The 23,683-nt window shown below is 36.0% G+C and overlaps 1 protein-coding gene across 10 annotated transcripts in view; it reads right to left on the bottom strand.

Moving 5' to 3' along the window:
• Window positions 1–17,673: 17,673 nt before the first annotated feature.
• dgki (diacylglycerol kinase, iota) overlaps window positions 17,674–23,683 on the bottom strand; it is a 288,696-nt gene continuing 282,686 nt past the window's right edge. For 9 of the 10 annotated variants that reach the window (XM_039769554.1, XM_039769556.1, XM_039769550.1 and 6 more), the window contains one exon: window positions 17,674–19,664. Coding sequence is in view for 8 of the 10 variants with exons in the window: in XM_039769556.1 (XP_039625490.1) it covers window positions 19,652–19,664 (13 nt within the window). In the remaining 2 variants the exon portion in view is untranslated. Of the gene's footprint in view, window positions 19,665–21,402; window positions 21,539–23,683 lie in introns of those variants that run through there. The other variant, XM_039769555.1, reaches the window with a different exon arrangement.

Genomic DNA, 23,683 nt, shown 5'->3' with positions numbered 1-23,683 from the left:
AATGTTTTGCATTTCATAAAGAACCAGTGAATTATAGTATGATTTAAAAAAAACAGTCTCTTAGTGCGTTAGGCTGAAATGTAGTGGAGAGGCTGCCTGAGGTTTTTCATTTCATTTTGTCCTGTTCTTTATATTTAAACCACAAAATGGTTGTTATGTGGGCCCCCTCATGTCACCAGCAGCATGCTTAAATTATAATCTTTTCTCATCATCGTTATTCAGCTTGCCTCTCTGTACTGAATACCTGATGAGCATCAGGAATAAAAAGCATTACTTCTACTCTAGTAGCAGCTTGCCATATGTCAAGTTTAAAAATTTCAGCAGACGCAAAGTGAAAACTAATTTCTGGGAAAGCTTTGTAAACAGTTCAGTGAAAGCTGCACAGTTATTTTTGAGAGTAGGGCCATCTTCTGGTGGATTCTTGGGTGGAGTGTTGGTGGCAAGGTGTAGTGATAAGGTAATGAATTATCTGCCTACCTTGTGCTGTTGTTGCTAATGCTCTCGGTACCGTCAAATGTCTCACTAGTGTCGAAACCACAAACTGTCCATTTGTTCTTCACTCATGGCTTTTACAATGACCATTCCAAAATCCCTTTCAGTGTCATATCTGCTTTCTCCTTCTTTTGTTGCACTCACTGTAATAATTTGTCACTGCCTCTGGTTGTGTTCACCTCTTTTCCTTTGGCCAAGTTTTTTTTTCCAAGCAACTTTATTGATGTCACATTCTGCATTGACTTTCAACTTCAGAAATGGCAGAAAGAGTGAAACCAGCTGAAATACACCCAATAAATCTCACTACAGTGCGTTGTTCAGCGATGGCGCAATCCTGCAGCAGAGTATTCGTGTTTATTTGACCTTGGAGTTAACTAGACCAACGTCAGAGAGCTGCACTGTGTGTGTGTTCGAAGTACCCATCAGCCATCATGATTGTATTGTATTGTGTCAGCTTCTATCTGTTGCATTTACTGCATTTTTGTCAAATTGTCTTTACTTTTTTATTTACCCTTGTAGATGGATTCACAAACAGTCAACATAGAGGAATCTTCCCTGTTTCACTAAAATGGTAAAATACTATGAGGAAGCAATGAAATCTTTGAACTGCTAAAAAGAAGATGACTGTGCTAAATTAGGTGATGTTGAAAGTTGTATTGCCCAGGGTTTCATGCAGCAACCCATTATCTTTTTAATTTATCTTTAATTTGTTTAAAAGTCACCAGACTTTGTGGAATGGTTAATACTCTAGAGTCAGCCAAAGCATTACAGATGGACCTGGAGAAATTTGGAGTTTCACAGATATGTGGTAGATGTGGTAGTTGCATTTTAATGTAAATAAAGGCGTCATACAAATTAAGTAAAAATATTGCATATCTTTAAGTAATGATGTGTTAGATATAGAAATGAGCCAAACAGATGAGTTTCATTTTGCATACATGTCTGTCTGATTGCTTCTAAAATTCATTTTACATGTTGTTTTGCAATTGTACAGTAAACTGCGAAACTCACTAAAATTAGTTTTTGTGGGGTTTTTAAAGATTTTTTTGTTATGAAAAGTAAGGAATGTCACTACCTAAATTTTATTACATACTTAAAACCACTGTCTCCTTCTTTGTTCATCCTTCAGTGTTCTTCCATGGTACCTTCCATGCGACTCCATGTGCCCTCATTTAGCTCATATCCCTCCTGCCTCCACATTTTCTCCAATGTCATGAAATGATCCAAGCTAGGATCCTTCCAGGGACTTGCCAGATATTAAGCACTCAGGCCAATGGATTTTAGTACTGGCAAAGTGCCTCCAAAGTTCGTAGATGAAAATATGTACAATATAAAATAAACACCATTTACTGAGCCAAGTTTTGGCAAAGTGAAACTCTTGGTTTTGCTGCAAATTCAGTTTTGAGCAAATTGTTTTATTCAAACAATCAGAAGCTTGAAAGTATACCTTATGAGAAGGACTTAGGAATTATAGTGGACACACCCTACAGCAGTAGCTACAGGTTTTTGTTCTAACCCTGTTGCTTAATTAGAAAGCAATTCTTGCCAATAATTAAATTTCATGACTTGTAAGTTCTTTAACTCTGCTATGTCAGGTAATTCTAGATTTTCTTCCACTAAGGATATCATTCAAATGATTTGAAGGCTAAAATGGATGAGTAATTCTCAGTCCTTCACTTTCTTCTCTTCACTTTCCTTCCACTTATTTAATTAAACCCAATACTGCATGATAAATACACACAGGTGTAAATGGTAAAAAGCTAAATGGTGAAATGCTGGTCTCCTTTGTTTAATTTGCATGTTATTGTTAATTAGGAGCCATTAAAAACTGAGAATACAGCTGTTTAAGACTAAAGTAAGCAATAAGGGTTTAAAATCTTAATGAGCAAGGCAACTAAAGTAAAGCAGAAATGTTACTTGAGCAAGTGCTTCTTATTAAGCAACTGGATTGGAGCAAAAACCTGCAGCCACTGGACCCCTGCCCTACAGATTCACAGAAGTCAAGGAAGGTTTACTTAAGCTCTGTAATGCATTTATAAGACCACATTTGTAATACTGTTTGCATTTCTAGTTTCTGTTTTGTGTACAACATATAACTGTGACACAAAAAATCTACACAACATTTAACAATACCAAGAGAAATCTATTAAAAGCTTATTAGATGTATTCTAGAACTTTGAAATGTAAAGTATGAAGAGCAAATGAAGGGCCTTTATTAAGACAATAGTGTTTTTATATATCCATATTGTTGACTGAGTAACACGTTCAATCAGTCCTGTAATGGAAACCTACCATCTTCATTGTCGTTTTAAGTATTGTCCCTTAAGTATTATGTTGTTTAGGTGCAGCTCCACAATTATGTCTTTTATATGTGGCTTGTTGTATTCAAAATTTATGAGGAATCCCTGTGAACAGGAGTAAGGAATATATTAAGTAAAATAATGTGTGTTTTCTTCTTTTTATTATTTTATTTGAAAAAAAAAAAACATTCCATACAATCAAGTTGACTTAACAGAATAGAATTCAACACCTATCAGAGAGAAAGAGTGGAGCACCAACATCAGGAGTAAATCTTTTAAAACAACAAAGAAGGGAGAATGTCCTTTTCCCAGATATAACTGCATATTCTAAAATGTTATTAATTAAACCTTGCCATATTTTAAAAATGGTTTGAACAGATCCTCTAAATGAGAATTTGATGTTTTCCACTCTGAAATAGTATAGCACATTAGATACCCACTAACTTATAAAAGGTGGTCTGGAATTCTTCCAGCTGAACAAGGTAAGTCTACATAATACTAGTGTGGTAAGCAGTTGCAATCAATTTGTCCTTCTCAATTTAAGCTAACACAGATGTTAGTGGTTTAGGAGTGTGACACAACAACAAAGATTTTTGTCCAGAATGATGCTAATTTGGTGCAGGCACAAAACATTAGGCTCAGTGAGGCTTGAGCTCGATTGCAACATGCACAGGACAAATATTGCCCTGAATACATTTTTGACAATTTTAACCAAGATAAATGTGCTTGATAAAAGATTTTAAGTTGAATGACTCGATACTTTGTGCATATGGAACTAAAGTGTATTCTATGCATGGCTGCCTTCTACTTCTTTTCTCAGATATTAATTGAAAGATACTTTCCCCATCGTACCCTGGGATCATTGAAAGGACAAGGCTTTAAATGTTTTTAATGTCTGTTTTCTATTATGTATTTTAATGGATTCTGGTTTATTACGGCACTGGACTATTCAGACATACAAATACGAATTTCACTGTGTTCTGTGCACCTGACAACAGCACTACTACTATACTATTAAATGTGTAAGTGAGACAGTTCCTGTTTTGGTAATATGTAACTCAGAATTTCTCCCAGTTATACAGTATACTTGAAAGTGGCTAATATGAAACCATCAGGGGTACCTCATTCATCATCATCATTACTGCTGTAACAGGTATTTTCTGGAAATAAGCAGATTGGAATAGATGAAGTCAGTAAATCAATGGATGAACAAAAAAATTACAGGCAGCTTAGGTTATCATTTGCTTGACTAATTGTCATTTTATTTATTTATTTATTTGTTGCTTGCTGCCCATAAAGCTGTCAGCACGCTGTTTTTAATCCCCTCTGATGTGAATGAAGTGTATTGGATTAGCTAACATGGAATGTTGAGCAAAGATGTTTTGCTGTGATAAGTATATAAGCCTTGTTAAAGATACAATGTGCAGAGTGGTAATCTGCTCACTTCAAAGTCATATTTGAATATTAAAAACATCTAAGAACAGCTCTTTGATAACAAAAGCTATTTTTGCAGTTTTACTCTTAGGCTTCATATACTAATAACGACACTACAAACTTAAATAACTAGATCATTTAAGTTAATGAGCAACTTCAATTTAGGGTGAAACATTCATCATTAGTAAGATGTTCAAATTTAAAATTATTCATATTTAAAATGGACATTTTAAATATGAAGCATTTAATTTAGTCAGTTTATATTAGGGATTTTTTTTTTACTTTTTAAAGTCTTTCATTTATAACAAAAATGTAATTTTTTTTCTTAGAAATATATCAGTAATTACAAATTGGTACTGATAAGTACAAGGTTTCTTGTTGTAATTATGTTCTTAATATAAGTAATTTGGCATTGCATAAAAATATAAATAGAATATTCATACTTATATTAATCATGCAAATAATACATTTCAACACTGAATAAAATGTGGATTGATTTGGACCACACAAAATAATGACTACAGTATATACATTCTATAGATCAATCAGAAGAGAGAAAAGTCCATTACATGGTTTGTTGGGTAAACCTGCTAACAACATTGGACTACCAGGATGGAGTCTGCACATCAAACAAGAAGAGTGGTCATAAATTGTCAGATGCTATAGCAGCTTGGTTGTACAGAGATACGAATTTAGAAATGACTCTGGAAACAAATTAAATGACCTCCCACTACCAGAGCTCTTTGTCTTTGAAGCTGGGATTTGAGTTCTGATGAAGTGTGTCTAAAAGAGATACAATGGCCAGAACCCACTTGGAGATCCAGAGCTAATGTGAGTGTTACGCCTGACCAAGTCAATGATCTTCTGCCTGGCTAAAATCATTGTCTTGTTATGTGACTTCTGATCTCGTTGCTGGACATCACCGTTTAAAAGACTGAAAACTGCTCGGCTCATCACATTTACTAACCAGCGCAGTCATGCTTACCCCACTTCGTAACAGCCAATAATATGATTCCTGACAGAGTCATCGCTGTACAAAGCATTAGTACCTATGGTGAATTCAGGCCCATTTTTTTCTTGTTTCCATTCTAATGTGGACACAAGTTATTAGACAAACAAGCTTCTCTGTTTGTGAGATCCAATAAATCCATGCTCCTTATCCTAATGAGAATTCATTGGTGGTCAGCTCTCCTGCACACAGAGGCCACCCTTATGACTAAAGACAAAGTCAAACCCTGTTTAATTTTTTTGACATGAGTCACAGACTAGTTGGAGTGAGTCACTGTGCATTTCACATCACATGACAGTCTTCATGGGAGTGTGCTGCTGACTGCCTCTGACTAGCTAGGATTATGTAAATTAAGACTATGAACGAAAATTGCAGCAAAAGTTGACAAGTGCCCTCATTGTACATTCCATCTTTGTCTGTCTCAGTTCGCTATAGCCTGATGGTGACAATTATTCATCACACAACAGAAAGTTGTTAATGATTCGATTCTTGATTGCCTCTTTTGAGTTCTTATTTCTTATGCTTTGCTGTTGTTTTTTAATGATGTTGTCTCCTAGTTTGATTTTGGGTCTACTTGTCTTTAAATCTGTACTGGATTTGGAAGATATAGTAGGTATTAGATTCTTGCTGGTACTCCCTCCTTGGATTTATTGTTATTTATTTGTATACTTTCTCTTTAAAAAAATGTCTTGTTTTTTCATTAATGATTGTTTGTTTTAATTACTTTATCATAATATATACTCATAAATTATATTTCATTAACTACCTTTTTTTTGGTAATACTTTTTGCATTCATCTTCCTTTTATTTCTTGATTGCTCTGTTTTAAAAAAATCCAGATGCATAAATCTGTGTGTATGACAACTTCCACATTCTTCCGCTACATAAATCCCGGTCAGTGTGAAAAGTAATACAGCGTACCAAGAGAGGGCAAGGAAAAACTTACTATTTGTTTTTAATTATATAAGTTCACAAAGTCACACAATGCCCAAAATAAAAAAGAAGTTGTCAGGTATCGCCATTAAAAGACGAGTTCTAGCCGACCGTCTGAATGTCATATGAAAGCTTATTAGAGTACAGAGAAAAGAAAAAAAAATAGACACACAGTGGGGAAAAAAAGCACAGAACTTTGATCTCAAAATTTCCACTTCAGTCAGGCATATTTTGTAATTAAAGTAGAACATCATAAACTTCATCTTAAAATCTTTAATTTACTAGTTTCTCAAATACCATCGTAACTAAAGCAGCACGTTAAATTCTTTGTATTGTATGTGTTCTTCTATGTGCTCTATGTGTGTGAATCACTACGTGATTCTTAAACGGGCTTTCTCTTCCTCCGACAGGACACAAAATCCATTACATTTGTGACATTACAGCTCTCTGAATAATTTAAATACTGAGATGTATACTTGATATCTTTTCATGATGATAGGAATTAAAGCGTTATTAAACATGGGAATACGGTAGTGCAGTGAAAGAGATAAGCTGGTGCCCCATCGAGAGATTGCTTGCTGCGCCGTGCACGACCTTTGATGAAATAATTTATTGCAGCAGTACTGTCTCTTTCAAACGTGCTAACCCCCAATTCCTGTCCTTCCTTTTCTTTCTCCAAGTGCCCAACCACCACACAATCAGCTCTGTAATAGATGTCAAGCCAGCTGTAAGCTTAGAATGCTGATTCTTCAAAACGTTTAAGGAACACTGAAATATCTTTGTAGTACATGTTTAATTATTCTATCCATCTATCCATCCAGCGTCACACCAGTCCCAGCAAGCATACATCACGAGGCAGGAACAATCCGTGTATGGAGCGCCAGCTCATCACTAGCGCTGCGACACCGTGTCCTCACATGTTTAATTATTAACAATATAGATTATCTAAATGATGTTAAAATTTATCTGTATAATGCAATAAACATACTTAGCTGCATTTCATCTTAAAAATGATATTGTCATCATATGTAAATACACGCTTTATAAAGTGGCTCAGGTTGTACAATATTATAACTGTAGTGCAAGTTTACAGTGAGGTAATTGTACTTATAAGTACAAACAGTTCTACAAGGAGCACTTGATGGACTTATTGAGTGCGTTTATAGTTCTTAGGATGAAACTGATTTTAAACCTCGATGTCCCTACAGGAAAGGCTCTGAAGTGTTTGTAGTATGATGTTGTGTGCTTGATGCTGTATACCAATAATTCTCTTTCCGATCAGCTGCTGTAGAGCTGTGATTCCACACTTAGATACAGTGGGATAAGTACTTGAGAGTAACAATGCTAAAGCAGCTATGGTATCTGGAATAGTTTGGACATTCCGTGGACCATCATATTGTTACAGGTTAATTACAATCAGATGCCTTAAACTAATAAACAATATGCGGTTAATTACAGTGTATATGATAAAGCTTTTGTAAAACCGAGTGAAGAACTTGCGTATGTCAGGGATTAAGCTAACGAGAAAATATGTGAGGCTTTACACCAAGTTTAGTTTTAATACATCGCGATTTGGGTGTGGAAATGGGCGTATGCAACATTTTTGTGCGAACACACCATTTATACATGATGCTCCAGGAGATGAATTCAGAACGTCTATACAAGAAAGTAAGAAATTTGGTATTTTAAACAGATCCCAAAATGTAGAACAGAAATCTGGGTCATAAAAGACCAAGAAAGAAGGACTGGAGTCAGTCAGTTGAATACAATTTTATGATTCAATTTGAGAGATAAGAGTCAGAAAACCAAAATCAGCCAAAACCATAGAGATCAAATTAATTTATTAAGTTACATGGCAAGTTCCTTGAAATAATCTGAATACTGAGACAATTAAAAAATGTGTGATGTTGACTTTTATCCTGTTGTGTCGATAATTTCATGTGATGTGCACCTTAAGCCCAGAAGCAGCCTAACAACTGCACAGCAACAAAGGTGGCATTTCCACAAAAACAATATGGCATAGCGGGAGAGAGAATTCAAAAAGAAGCCTTCATAAGAATGCATCAGATCAAAAAATAAATGAAAACCCAAAATTCCTTGACCTCTGAAACCTCAGAAATGAAAGCTTAATGATTTTTTTGAGGACAAGAAATTACTGTTAAAACATAAAAATAAAATTCAGCTATGACAGATAATACCTTGGCAATGCCTCAGCCTGGGGCATACTACACCCTCATATGGCAGCATCAGGAGTCTAGGGTTAAACATACAAATGAGCAAGAAAATAATTAACTAAACTAAAAATGAATTAAAAAAAAATTACTAAGTGATTAATAAAAAGAAAATGCTTAATTTGAAACATATAAAAAGTAAGAAATAAACTCAATCATTTTAATTAAGAAGGTAAATAAATACTACATAAAAAAATAATAAAATGAACAAATATAAAAATAATAAAAAAAAAAACCTCAGACCAGAGATGAGACTCCTGCACAGCGATAACTGTTGGGGCTTTGGGCTTCACGCTCTCTGCCTTTGGCCTTCTTCCCAGAGGTTTCCTCAGTTGTTTTCTATCTGTATTTAAAAGTAAAGGGTGATATTATTTAATTATGTACAATATTCTTTACTTAATTTATTTAAGGGTTTTTCTTTTCTTTTTTTTTTTTGTAGTAGTCTTTTTGTTTTTTTCCCCCAAGTTGGTATTCTTTTCTGATTAGGTTTTTTATATTTCAGACTTCACTCTGAGAATTCTTCCATTTATAAAACTACATTATAGTTAAATTGGCCTTTTGGTATTAATTTTTTAAAGTTTTGTTTTTTTCCTTGCCTTTGTATTTTCTTTTTGTGTTAGTTGATTTACTAAACGTTTTCATTGTATTTCCAATCAATTATTTTTCATAAATTATTTCATTTATCAGAGCTTGCAGTCTAGAGAGCAAATGATAACAGGCTGTTGAGTTGATGTTTTGTCTGATTTTGATCATTTGCTTTATCATTACAATTGTACCCCAAATGACAGGGCCAGCTCTAGCATATAGGCGACCTGGCTGGTAAAGGCTTCATCTTCATCAGTGGGGCCATTATCAGCATAAGTAGAAATTATTGTTCTTTAAAATTGACTCATAATTTTTCATTCCCTCACCTCCCAGTTGTATGGCTCCACTCACATCTATGTTAGCCAGCAATGATACAAACAAATCACATGAATAAAACTTTAGTGATGTGCATGAAGCTCGAGTTTGTACATCTGCTGATCAATTGGAGAACAATTTGGTTTACAGAGCTTGAATTTCACTACAGGATTGTGGAAAATAAGTCTATTTTAACCCACACGATTTAAATTGATAAAACAGCCTTGTGGTCTTTAATTATGAAAATGCTATGCCAGTCACGAATACTCAAAGTGGCTCTCCTTGCTCTGCTTTTTTACCTCCAGCCACCTTCTTCATGTAGTTTGCTGGCACTGTGGATCATCAGCAACCACAGAGATCCACATTTCTGAGACATGTTTGTGACAACAAAAGGAAACTATAGAAGGTAGACTGAAAAGTATGCGTTTTGTCACAGATTCATGGTGCTATTTTTGTTGAAGTAACAGTATGTTTCCTGTTGACTCGTCTTCTCACAGCAGCCATCATGGACTTACATTTTCCACAAATGCACCACCAATTCTCAGTTTTCTCACTGTTGGACCAAAAATGAATCAGTACATATATCTAAACATGTTTGCTAGAGTCAGGATGTAGAATTAGGACAAATGAGAAAATCTAAGAGTTGTTGGTAAGACAACACAAATTTAATAATCAAAAATATATATTGATAAATGAAACATTGTGTGTTCATTGTGTGTTCTCAGAGAGCACATGGAATTTGTTTACTTAAAAGTTTTTAACCAGTACCTTTTTTCATTACACTTTTAAAATATAATGAAATACATTTTTTAAATGTGGTGTTAATGTTTATCACTCATAATTCTGAATTTAATTGAATCAAAGCACTGTGGTGCTGCTGCTAGAACGTCTTAAAGCTTAGTCCTTAATGACATGGATTGATTTGAAAAGAAATTTCATTTTAAACATTTTCCATTCACACTACAAAATTCAGAGTTTGTCATCCACATTGAAATGACAAAAAGGCATAAATCTCACCTAGTGGGCATCTGTGGTTTTCAGCCAAGTATGCTGTTTTTATGGGGCAAACCTGAAGTAAATCAAAATGCTGAAAGAACGATGGAGTGGTTGGTGAACTTGACATCCTTTTAGAGCATCCTGCATGCCATGCACCTGGTTTTGTGCAAGATTCTTGTCACCTAGTATCAAGTAAACAGGCTCAGAAAACAATAACGAAAAGCAGGAAGAACAATCAAGAGTGAGTTTTTGGCACCATCTTAAGTAGTAAAAAAACTCCACAAATATCTACAAATGTTTAATGAATGAAGCCTATAGTTCAAGGTTATACAACAAAGACGCTGATTACTGTTGTTTTTTTAGTGTTTTTCTTTTTTTTTATTCTTTCTCCAGTTTAAAAAAATTGTCCGTAAAAGTTTACAGAAAATAGAATCCATCTTTTTTCTTGCTGGATGTGCATTTAAGTTACAAGTTTATGAAGCAAGTACAACATGTTGCCGTATTCACTTCAAAAGGCACCTGGCCAGAGTCAGCCTTGGAGGGATGCCATTTCTTTGTAGGGCCCGCTCTTGCACAACTCCACTCTGGGCTGAGTGGGAAATTCCAGTTAGCCTGACCGGCACGTCTTTGTAGATTAAAACTGGAGTATTGATAGTAAAACCTCTGTGTCATGGTTTACCCAAGGTGTCCTCCTTGGCTTTAGTTTCTCTAACCTTTGTTTATTTTTCATTTTTTTTGTGTGTTTCCAACCATCCATTATTCAACCCGCTATATCCTAACTACAGGGTCACGGGGGTCTGCTGGAGCCAATCCCAGGGCGCAAGGCAGGAAACAAACCCTGGGCAGGGCGCCAGCCCACCGCAGAGCACACACACACACACACCACACACCAAGCACGCACTAGGGACAATTTTAGAATCACCAATGCACCTAACCTGCATGTCTTTGGACTGTGGGAGGAAACCGGAGCACCCGGAGGAAACCCACACAGACATGCAAACTCCATGCAGGGAGGACCTGGGAAGCGAACCCGGGTCTCCTAACTGCGAGGCAGCAGTGCTACCCACCGTGCCGCCCCTTTTGTGTGTTTAATTTTGATATTTTAATGTATATGCTTTTCTCAATGTATTTCATGTTTAAATTGTCTTTTGTTAAGTGTTTTTCTGTTTTTCAATCATTTTGTAGCTTTCATTTTTATTATGTCAGTATTATTTGTCTTTTGCTAGTCCAAAGCAAGGGGATGGGATCAACTGATGTTAGAGCTGATTTGGTAGCCGATTGAGGAATATTTAGAGGTAGAAAGGGTGTCAAGTGACTGCTCATGTTGTTCAGCCCTCTCTTTTGCATAGTTTGTTTCTCTGTATTACAAGTTCTGGTTTTGGAAAATTTTTGTAAAAAAGCTGTGTTCGTTATAGGAACTCAGTTTTGTTGCATTTTGTTAAGAGCTCCTTCTTTTTGAGATTTATAGGTTTGGCCTTTCTTCTTTAAATGTGGAGTCTGTACGGCTGCTTTTGAATTTTACAACAGGGCCTTCCTTTAGTTTCCAGGGGCCTCGTGTATAAACGGTGCATACGCACAGAAATGTTGCGTAAGAAGTTTTCCACGTTCAAATCGCGATGTATAAAACCTACACTTGGCGTAAAGCCACGCACTTTTCCACGGTACCTCATACCTTGTTGTACACAAGTTCTCCGCTCGGTTTTGCAGACTGGCGGCACCCAGCATCAAAGCGATGCTACTGTTACTGTGTGGTTACTCCTTATTTTCCTGACGCGGCTTTATAAATACACTGAAACTAACCGCATATTGTTTATTAGTGTAATGCATTTGATTGTAATTAACTTGTAACAATATAATGGTCCAGGGAATAGCCATAGTAATCCAAATACCATAACTGCTTTAGCGTTACTCTCACTCCACCTTCTTCTTCTTCTTCTTCTTCTTCCAGCTGCTCCTGTTGGGGTTGCCACAGTGGATCATCTTTTTCCATATTACTCTCACTGCACAACTCGGAGTATTTATATAACTGTATCTGAGTGGGGAATCACAGCAGCAGCTGATCGGAAAGAGAATTATCGGGATACAGACTCAAGCACACGCTACCTCAGCCATGGCAAAACGTTTCAAAGCCTTTCCTGTACGGACCTCGCGGTTCAGAAACAGTTTCATCCCAAGAACTTTAAATGCACTTGTAGAACTGTTTGTACTTATAAGTACAATCACCCCACTATAAACTCGCAGTACAGTTATAATATCGCACAACCTGAGCCACTTTATAAAGCGCGTATTTACATATGATGACGATATCATTTTTAAGATGAAATGCAGCAAAATATGTTTATTATATTATACAAGTAAAACTTTAACTTCATTTAAATAATCCATATTCTTCACTGGGACTGGCATGAAGGAGAGAATAATTCAACATGTACTACGAAGATAGTTCAATGTTCCTTAAACGTTTTGAAGTATTGGCGCTCTAAGCTTACAGATGGCTTAACATCTATTACAGAGCTGATTGTGTGGCAATCGGTTACTTAGAGAAAGAAAAGCAAGGACTGCAGGGCGGCCACGCCAATATATATTGAATATAAAACAGAAAGAAAAATAACGACACAGCTAAAAATGCAGCGGCAAATTTCGACAAAAGTTAAACGCTTGTGTCATGAGCACGAGACAGCTATGCAGTGTTTGCAACGGATGTGGCCATCCACCGTGCATAAGATACCATATTGACATTTGCGGGCGAAATGCCTAGAGTCGCCCATGAGTACTGCTGCAATAAATAATTTCATCGAAGGTCGCACACAATCACTGTGCCGTGAAACCCATGTTTAGTAAAGTGCTTTAACTCCTATCATCATGAAAATGATATCACATATACATCGCAGTATTTTAGTTATTCAGAGAGCTGTAATATCACGAATGTAATGGATTCTGTGTCCAGTCGGAGGGAGAGAGCCGGTTTAAGAAGCAAGTAGTGATTCACACACATCTAGCACATACAGTGGTGTGAAAAACTATTTGCCCCCTTCCTGATTTCTTATTCTTTTGCATGTTTGTCACACAAAATGTTTCTGATCATCAAAAACATTTAACCATTAGTCAAATATAACACAAGTAAACACAAAATGCAGTTTTTAAATGATGGTTTTTATTATTTAGGGAGAAAAAAAAATCCAAACCTACATGGCCCTGTGTGAAAAAGTAATTGCCCCCTGAACCTAATAACTGGTTTGGCCACCCTTAGCAGCAATAACTGCAATCAAGCGTTTGTGATAACTTGCAATGAGTCTTTTACAGCGCTCTGGAGGAATTTTGGCCCACTCATCTTTGCAGAATTGTTGTAATTCAACTTTATTTGAGGGTTTTCTAGCATGAACCGCCTTTTTAGGGTCATGCCATAGCATCTCAATTGGATTCAGGTCAGGACTTTGACTAGGCCACTCCAAAGTCTTCATTTTGTTTTTCTTCAGCCATTCAGAGGTGGATTTGCTGGTGTGTTTTGGGTCATTGTCCTGTTGCAGCACCCAAGATCGCTTCAGCTTGAGTTGACGAACAGATGGCCGGACATTCTCCTTCAGGATTTTTTGGTAGACAGTAGAATTCATGGTTCCATCTATCACAGCAAGCCTTCCAGGTGAAATGCTGTGTTCCCTTTTACGCCAGATGTAACAGGACATTTGCCTTCCAAAAAGTTCAACTTTTGTCTCATCAGTCCACAAGGTATTTTCCCAAAAGTCTTGGCAATAATTGAGATGTTTCTTAGCAAAATTGAGACGAGCCCTAATGTTCTTTGTGCTTAACAGTGCTTTGCGTCTTGGAAATCTGCCATGCAGGCCGTTTTTGCCCAGTCTCTTTATTATGATGGAGTCGTGAACACTAACCTTAATTGAGGCAAGTGAGGCCTGCAGTTCTTTAGACGTTGTCCTGGGGTCTTTTGTGACCTCTCGGATGAGTCGTCTCTGCGCTCTTGGGGTAATTTTGGTCGGCCGGCCACTCCTGGGAAGGTTCACCACTGTTCCATGTTTTTGCCATTTGTGGATAATGGCTCTCACTGTGGTTCGCTGGAGTCCCAAAGCTTTAGAAATGGCTTTATAACCTTTACCTGACTGATAGATCTCAATTACTTCTGTTCTCATTTGTTCCTGAATTTCTTTGGATCTTGGCATGATGTCTAGCTTTTGAGGTGCTTTTGGTCTACTTCTCTGTGTCAGGCAGCTCCTATTTAAGTGATTTCTTGATTGAAACAGGTGTGGCAGTAATCAGGCCTGGGGGTGGCTACGGAAATTGAACTCAGGTGTGATACACCACAGTTAGATTATTTTTTAACAAGGGGGCAATTACTTTTTCACACAGGGCCATGTAGGTTTGGATTTTTTCTCCCTAAATAATAAAACCATTATTTCAAAACTGCATTTGTGTTTACTTGTGTTATATTTGACTAATGGTTAAATGTGTTTGATGATCAGAAACATTTTGTGTGACAAACATGCAAAAGAATAAGAAATCAGGAAGGGGGCAAATAGTTTTTCACACCATTGTAGAAGATCACATACAAAACAAAGCATTTAACGTGCTACTTTGATTACGATGTGATTTGAGAAACTGGTTAATTAAACGATTTTAAGATTAAATTTATGATGTTCTACTTTAATGACAAAATAAACTACGTGATTAAAGTGGAAATTTCGAGACTGAAGTTGCTTTTTTCCCATTGTGTGCCTAGTTTTTTTTGTCTGTACCCTAATAAGCTTTCATATGACACTCAGACAATGGGCTATGACTCGCCTTTTCACGGTGACTTTGATATCTGAGCTTTCAAGTTTCTCCAACACGCTATGTCACACGATTAACTTCCTTTTGTTGATTATACCACGGTTTAATTAAACAAATAGTATGTTTTTCATTTGCCTCCACTTGGTATTCGCTGAAATTCTTATATTTTCCCCCGTGCTTTTCCCATTTGTCTTTTCACAGAAGGCTACGCTTAAGGGCGATTTATATTGATTTGCATATTCAAAGAGGCGTAATTCTGGGAGGATTTGGGGCGTTACAAAATGCGCGTGCATGAGCGTTAGTTTTCACGCTGATCGGGATTTATGTAGCAGAAGAACGTGGAAGTTGGAGTACGCACAGATTCCTGGAATTGAAACTAACCACTGCACAACTCTGTTAGAAGGTGCTGCGCAGTATTTTGCTGATACGTCAGGAGGTTTCTATCTGTCCTGTACATCTGCTAGTTTAACACCACATGTGCTACATTCCCATTTCTGACCATTTCTTTTTTCAACTTGTGCTACACTGCTGAGAATGAGTGAAAAATATGAGCTAAAAATTTACTTTGTGACTGTGTGTAGGAAAAGCTGAGAAGAAACACAGCTTTTTAACAAACAATGTTAACTAAAACAGTACCTTTTTAAAATAAGACAAATATTTATATGTGACTCTACTTCATTTAATTTCATGATGATTGGAAATGCACCTTAGTTTTTACTGTAATTACAAACTGTAATGATTTTTAGATGCATGGCTAAGTTGACTTCAGTGAGTAGTTCAAGAAAAAAGACAAGATCATGTAAATGAAGCAAATGGTTAAAGTCAGAGATTTACGATAGAACCAGTAATGCTAACCCAAAAGTCAAAACCTAACTTCAGAGCAAATGTCAATACCAAAACATTATTTTAATAAAGCACATAGTTTGCAAACAATTAATCAAATCTCAGATAACGTGAGGCTGTGCAAGATGACCTTTTGCATCAATTATGTCAAAGTTGTGGAATCCTGGTGCAGTGTGGGAAGGATTACCATGACAATGGTAGATGCACAAACCTCAACAAACTAGCACCCCCAGAACAATAATAAAATAGTGTCATAAAAAACAGGAAAAAACTGTAAACTTCAAAGTAAGCACTGATAAAAACTGATGGCAGAAAACACATATCTGAGTCAGAAAACATGTAGGAATTATTTTTATATCTTACGGAAAACCTGAAAGTAATTAAATGCAAACAGAAATTATAACAACTGCATGCTAGGAAATGAAGAACAAAGGAGGATGTAATTTCATAGTCATTAATTAAAGTTGGATATGCCAATATTTAAAACATCTTTCAATGTTGTATGTCGATTTTTTCAATGATATACTGTATATAAATCCCTTTAATTTTTTCAGCATACTATGGATGGATAAACGTGAAACAAAAATTTGATTTTTTTTTCAGTTAGCCATTTTATTTACATATTCATGTTATTAAAATATGCTCAGCCTTCATGTGGTCATGCAGGCCTCCTCCATCAAAGCTTGAATGTGATTTTCCATACTATTTGCTTTGAAAAAAATAATTCAGTTTCAGGATTTGGATGAATTTTTGGTGATATCCTATTGTATTTCAAATATTAATTTATTTAATAGTTATACAATTTCAGAAATTTTCCACAGTATAATTGTTTTTATCCACTAGTGTTTTGCCATTAATGATCACCTTCATACTTTCATCAAGCTTCTTTATCAACATTAGGCAGTAAAACTGAGATTTCTACCTAAAAAAACCTATAGTTTAACAATTTATGCCTATCCATCTGTTCTCTCAATATTCATCCATCTGTTTTGTGACACTTATCTTTGATCTTAATGGCCCTTACATACACCAATCCATGTTAGAGTCAACCTTTAACCCTGGGAGTGAGTAAGAAAACCAGAGGCACTGCAGAATACTTTACAAGATGGTGAACAGGCAGAAGGTCAACCTTGGTCCTTCAAGAATAGAGGCAACAAACAATTTGTGCCAAACCAAAAACAAGTCCAGAAGGATAAACGTCCTCAACTTCCTTGAGGCCAGACATCCTACTTGTCTCAGAAACAACAAACAGCATTTTTCATTTGAAGCTGATATTCACATGAAAGGACTGACTAGAGAAGGTCAATGAGAGGAAGAGGTCCATGTATGAGGATCTTGTGCTGGACTGCCATAAACAGGGATGATGTATCCCCCATTGAGGCTGGTTGCAGGGGCTTTGCTTGACAATCATTCCATAAAGCCTTCTTTACACTTGGCATCACCAGGCAGCGGAGGAGGAGGACAGCCAACCAAAACATCACATAGACAGCAAAAAAGGCCTGGAGAAGGCTCTGGATCAGGAGAGGAGGCCCATGGGAAGTAGCAAGTGCTGCTTGAACACAAGCTTTAGCCTGATCAACCATGGCTGGGTCACCTGAGCAAGGGTGTCTGATGTTGAATGACCTGAAACACCTCAGATAACATCAGTGATAATGTGCTCAGACGCATCAAGAGATATTTGTACATATCATTTTTAATACACATTCATCAATTCTCACATGATATGGCCAAAAAAATAATTGAATCGTGAACTGTGGGAATAGGAACACCTTCGGTGTTTAGGCTTTTATTTTCACAGGAATCGGCACCCAGGTCACCATTTGGCCATGCACTGGACACAAACATTTTGAGTATGTGTCCAAATTACAGAAAATGGAAGCTTTTCAACAGTCCAAACATTCTTGTCACCTAATTTATGTATTCACTGAAACTTACTGTGCATTGAATAAATTAAAAATAAGGATTTCAAGCATATACTTCAAATGTTTCAGTCTCTTCTTTGATTAGAAGGCAAGACAAAAATAATTCCATAAAGTTCAATGCAATTGAAATCCAACAATTGGCACAAGCTAGAAAAACAGAGACAAAAAAACAAACGTTTTCCATATTAACAGTATATAGAATTTAAAGCCCTCAAACTAAAAACCAGAAACAAGTACATTGTAACCACTTTCACAGAATAAATGCCATCCAACAATAAGCCCATTAATTACGGCTATCCAGCTTTTAAAACATTAATATAATGCAAATATGCAGAAATGTATCCCATTCATATTGCATTGAATATGGCTCAGATGCATTTAACAGAATTCAGTGTGTACAAAACAAACACAACACCATTTGAACAATTATAGTCATCTTCAATATTTTTGTGACCAAATACCAAGGTTTTCACAAAAAAAAAATCAACTGTTTCTGCACAACCCTGAGGCATCTTGGAAGATAATAATTTTTTAAATTGAAGTAATAATAGGAATCTTCATTTAACCACACTTGCATGAATGAAATTGAACCTGGAAAAGCTTGGGAATGTCTTTTTTTTTTCAAAGTAGACAAGTTATTACTAACAGTTCCTTTGGATATCTGCTAAGTAGCACCAGAGGCTGGAACTCTTGACTGGAGAAATCATTGACTGGAACTGACTATTAGCAGACTACTTAGCTTAAAAATAAAAAATATGCTTTATTAGTCTGTGCTTAACCAGGTACAAGTAATCTGTAAAAGCAATTTGGCCCACTGTGAACATTTGTTACACTAACACCTGACAGAGAAAAATATCTGATGAGAATTCACTGTGAAGAAAGATACAGTGCATATGCATAAAGGTCTAAGGTGGGATTCACACACACACACACACACAGCTTCACACTGAGAGTGACATCAGCTCACTAAGGAAATCCAAAATTTGGTTGCAAAAGGAATAAAAATATGGAAAGACAGACAGATTCTAGAGGTCATGTCCCAAGGACTGGAAGGAGTGGGTGTTTATAAAGCACAACCACTGTGAATGACTGTGGCAGAGTGTGTCAGAATGTAGGAGACTGCAACTTTGAAGGTGCTAACCTATTTAAAAATAAACATGCTGTACGGAAAACTTCATTTTCACAACAGATGGCGGCATAATCTTTAATTTTCTAGTCATACTGGCTTGATCAAATGCGAACATTAAACAAAAAAACACCTTGGATGACAGACCATACATTGCATACTTGATGCCCACAGATATCGATAAGGCAAGCATCAGTTGTTCGCTCATATTGATAAAAAATTCCTACTGTCTTCACCTGAAACTTTATTCTGGATTTTTTCCGATCTGATTCTGTTAATACTGGAAAGTGCCCAGTAAGTTCAGCAATGTAATGAGCTAACCTGGAATGGTCAGCCTTGCATAAAAGCCTATATTGAACAATAAAGTGTCCCAATTTATAGGCATAAGGTAAGAAACCAGCAGGGGAGATAAAACTCCAGAAGTACACCAGCTGTAATTTCCCCACTTTTGAATTTAAATAAAAAACATAAAGCACAAGTACACATGAAGCACTCTTCACAGCTTTCCACTTCCAGAGAAAGGCAAATAAATTGCCTGTTAAGCCTGAATCCACCAAAGTGCAGGTTTGCAAGGTTCCACATCCATTACTCAACTTTCCTTTTGGCTGAAGGTATCAACAGCAGTCTTCAGCACTTTGCTTTGTTTTCTTGGCATTGTATCAACATGAGTTTCACAAGCCCTGTTCTTTAGAGGTTTGCTCTGTAAACATAAAAGATAAAAAGAAGTTAAAGTAGAGTAGGCAGACACATGATGCATGAAGAAGAGAAGATGTGGCTTTAGATGAACGTGCATAGGAGCCACAGGGCCAGTGTGTGGGGTGAGACAATAAGGCAATCCCTCAGGCAACAGCATTCTTTACTATTGGAAAATATTAATCCAAAAAAATGAGAGATAAGTATGTAAGTAAGATATAAATAAACATCCAGTGTCTCATATATATATATATATATATATATATATATATATATATATATATATATATATATATATATATATATATATATATACTACCTTTAAATGTGTGAAAAATATTTTCATATTGAAAGTTTTAAATTTCACATTACACAGCTTGTACCGACACATGAGTGTTCTGAAGCTACGGACTCAGTGCATAATATTGGCATTTGTGAATTTCTTGTTTCATATTGAGTATACAGTATATTGATTTGTCATTTTGTAAAATTGTATTCATTTTTGGAATGATATGAAAGCGTCACTACATCTGTTTAATGTCTCTTAAGTTTGCACTGCGAGTGTTTAGTTAAAAAGGGCGAACACAGTCATTAAGTTTGCCAATATTTAGTTAATCATCCAAAAATGTGTACAGTATATAAAAAAATGAGCTTTTTGGTTTAGTTCTTTTAAATTTGTAGTAACACCTCACATTCTCAAACTACTTGTCTGATAAGGATTTGCAAAATGTTGGTAATTTTTTGAATGTTTTTAAGGTATAAGTCACATGTAGAATTTCAGTTTAATGTCTCCTAAGTTTACTTAAAACAGTCAAGTGGCACCTTTTAGATTTTGAATCTGCCAATTTTGGTTAGAATAGCCTCTGGGATGAACGAAACTATCGATACATTTTGTTTTGCATTTAATTTTGGAACAGCAAAACTCAATAAACATGATTTATGGATGGGCTCAAATAACATTGGTGAATAATTTATACATGCAATAGTTTTTAATACATATTTTGTGTTTTTTAAGTTGTGGGACTAATGTATCATGAAGCCTGTATTAAAAGATGTATTGAATGTGAATTAAAGGAATCATTTCATTCCTGGTTAAAATAAAGGGAGGGTGGACTCAAAAATGTGGCTGGCCTCAGGCTGAAATATTTAAAAGACTGTCCCAGGTTTAAAGGTATAAAGGCACATGAGATACTCTCTGAGATACTCTTAAGAGTATAATCTATGAAACTGTGGATGAAATATACACGAGAGACCATTGATGGCAAATTTTCTCCTCCCTATGTTTATATTACAAACTATATTAAAATCCCTAATGGTGGGAAAGAAGACATTTTAAAGATGTAATATTTAACTCTGTGAGGCACTGAAACTGACAACGTGTCTGCATCATTTGATCAACCTTGCTTCAAATATAGACTTTGGGTGCAAATTAAAAACTTTGGCAAAAAGAGTATGCCCAACTTATCTAATCTTCTGTCAATATCTACTTTATGCTTGAAAAAGTTATAACTAGTGAAGACAAAGACATTGGCAGTACTTCCAGTTCCTATCAATTTATGTTATGGTTTCCCTTTGTAATCACCATACTGTAAGTAAGCGTGAGGAGAAACATTTGATGGAATTCATCAAATCTGACACTTTATATTAATGAAACCAGCACACTACAGAAACCACTAAACAATGATAGACATTTTACACAGGAATGTTGAAAATAGCACTCAATGTAATTTTACTTACTACAATAAAAAAAGTGTTACTGTTCATTCTTGGGGTGTATCCACAATGATGTAGAGAAGTTAGGGTTTGTGACATGATGAGGGACAGGAGATGCTGCTAGTATTGTGCTCTGTTTGTCAGGTGCTTTGGTCTCAGGCCCTTGCACTGTAACATTAGAGAAGTCAGGTTGATATTTCATGGCAGAGAAATACTTGGCAGAAGACAAGCTGCTTTCAGTTCCTGTGACACCTGATCCCATTGATTATTCACAGTTTCATTTACATTATTCCACCTATCTATCTATTTTAGCAAAAGATAACTTTTAAAATTTGTTACTAGACCTTACACTGAACTCAAATCTAATATTGTTTGGGATCAATATGACCATGTTTTAAAAAGTGTTGGCATTTCTACAAGATGTGACCAAAATTAATGCAAATATCCTTAAATGAAAGTCAGCAATGTGTACCTTAATCATGCCTGAATTCTTTGCTTTGTAATATTAAACTATGAAGTAGAGGTGGAAATCAAGAAAAACGTGTGTTTGTCCCAAACATTATGGAGGGCATTGTATTATATTTATATATGTACACACTACTTGATTGCCAGTACGTCAAACGATTGGCCACATTAACACTGTAATATATTCAAGTCTGAATTTCAAAATTCTTTTATAATGTTTCAGATTTTTAAATTTTTTAAACAAGGAGGGAATGGTTTTAGTTATTTTTTAAATTTTGCTTAGGCTTACTTTTAAATACTGACATTAGTATCACATTATCACTTACAACTTTGGCTTGAGTTAAAATTGAGAATGTCCGTAAGTTATCAAGGTTTTCTTTCTTTTTATTAATTCAGGTGTGTATCTATCTCTGTATATAATCTTCATTTGGGTCTTGATCTTTGTTTGTCCGCGAATTAATTAGAAGAAGCACTAGATGGCAGTAGAGAGACAGCTAAAACATAGGCATTGCATTAAGAATCTCCTCCAGGCTTATACTACTGAAGACTGTAGTACTCCAGTCACACCTCAAAACACAGACATTCAAACTAAACAAATTGGTGTACTTTAAATTAACTAATCTTTTCTTTATATATAATCTTCATTTAGATCTTGATCTTGGTTTGTCCACGCGTGCGTAGACCACCTTCCAGTTTACTACGTTGTTGTTACTCACGGATGTCAACAATGTGCCGGAATAATGAAAGGGGTGGTGGACAGTGTTACGCTGATTAGCTCCTGAGGCCTGGTTAGAGAATGAGATTGCCGAAGATAAAAGGTACGTGCCTACATAACATAAGATTGAAAGAAAGACAGCGGGTAAAATGAATGACAACGTAACAGCACGTTCCGGAAATTATTATTGTTACGTTGTAGCCAGCGAGTGCTGCGTGTCTCACAGTTGTACATGCTCACATGTCAGTGAAGTGATCCCTATTTATGCTTTAAAGAGCCTGGATACCTATGTGTCCCCCTTTAATAACAACTGCTCTGTGTATATTGCCTTACTCTTTGGATTGCCACAAAGCAACCTGCGAGATTGGAGAATGGTTGAGAAGACATTGTGAGAGGAAACGATAGCGTCGTGAAAACAAGACGGACTGTGAACGGACAGAAACAGAAATGCTCCTACACCACCACATAATTACGATTCGGATAGTGATTCCGAGTGAGCCGTTCCTATCGAATCAATATCCAAGGGTTTTCTTTTTTAATTTTGTTTCCTTTATAAAAAATCATAATGCTGTGCGACGAAGGACCCAGTTCACGACTGGCAGCCGCGTTTAAACAGGTAGCCCTTCACAGACAACTTTAACACCCGCAACGTAGTTGGGCGCACATGGCTAGTTTGTTATAATATTTATTTGTTTATTGAGGCTCTTCCATCTCGGACAAATAAAATACCATCTATCTATCTATCTATCTATCTATCTATCTATCTATCTATCTATCTATCTATCTATCTATCTATCTATCTATCTATCTATCTATCTATCTATCTATCTATCTATCTATCTATCTATCTGTCTGATTGTCTGGGTCCTGGATTTTTTTTTCTTCTCTCCAAAACACCAAGTTAGTTTCTGCTCTTCATCTATTTACAAGTCAGATCACGTGACATGGCCATTCATCTTACGTTTTGACCCTGACTTAATGCTAATTTACCTGACAATGATATGTCCTTCAAGATATCCTGTACAAAGGTGGTTCATTCCTCCTCCTTCCCTATTATAGATTATCCTGTTCCATCTCATATGCATCATATGACATCTACTTTCACACTTTGATATTGTTAAGGTGACACACAG

The sequence above is a fragment of the Polypterus senegalus genome, chromosome 11, assembly GCF_016835505.1.
Source record: "Polypterus senegalus isolate Bchr_013 chromosome 11, ASM1683550v1, whole genome shotgun sequence".
NCBI lineage: Eukaryota > Metazoa > Chordata > Cladistia > Polypteriformes > Polypteridae > Polypterus > Polypterus senegalus.
Note: the sequence above shows the minus strand (reverse complement) of the source record. Positions and strands in the feature narration are given on the sequence as shown.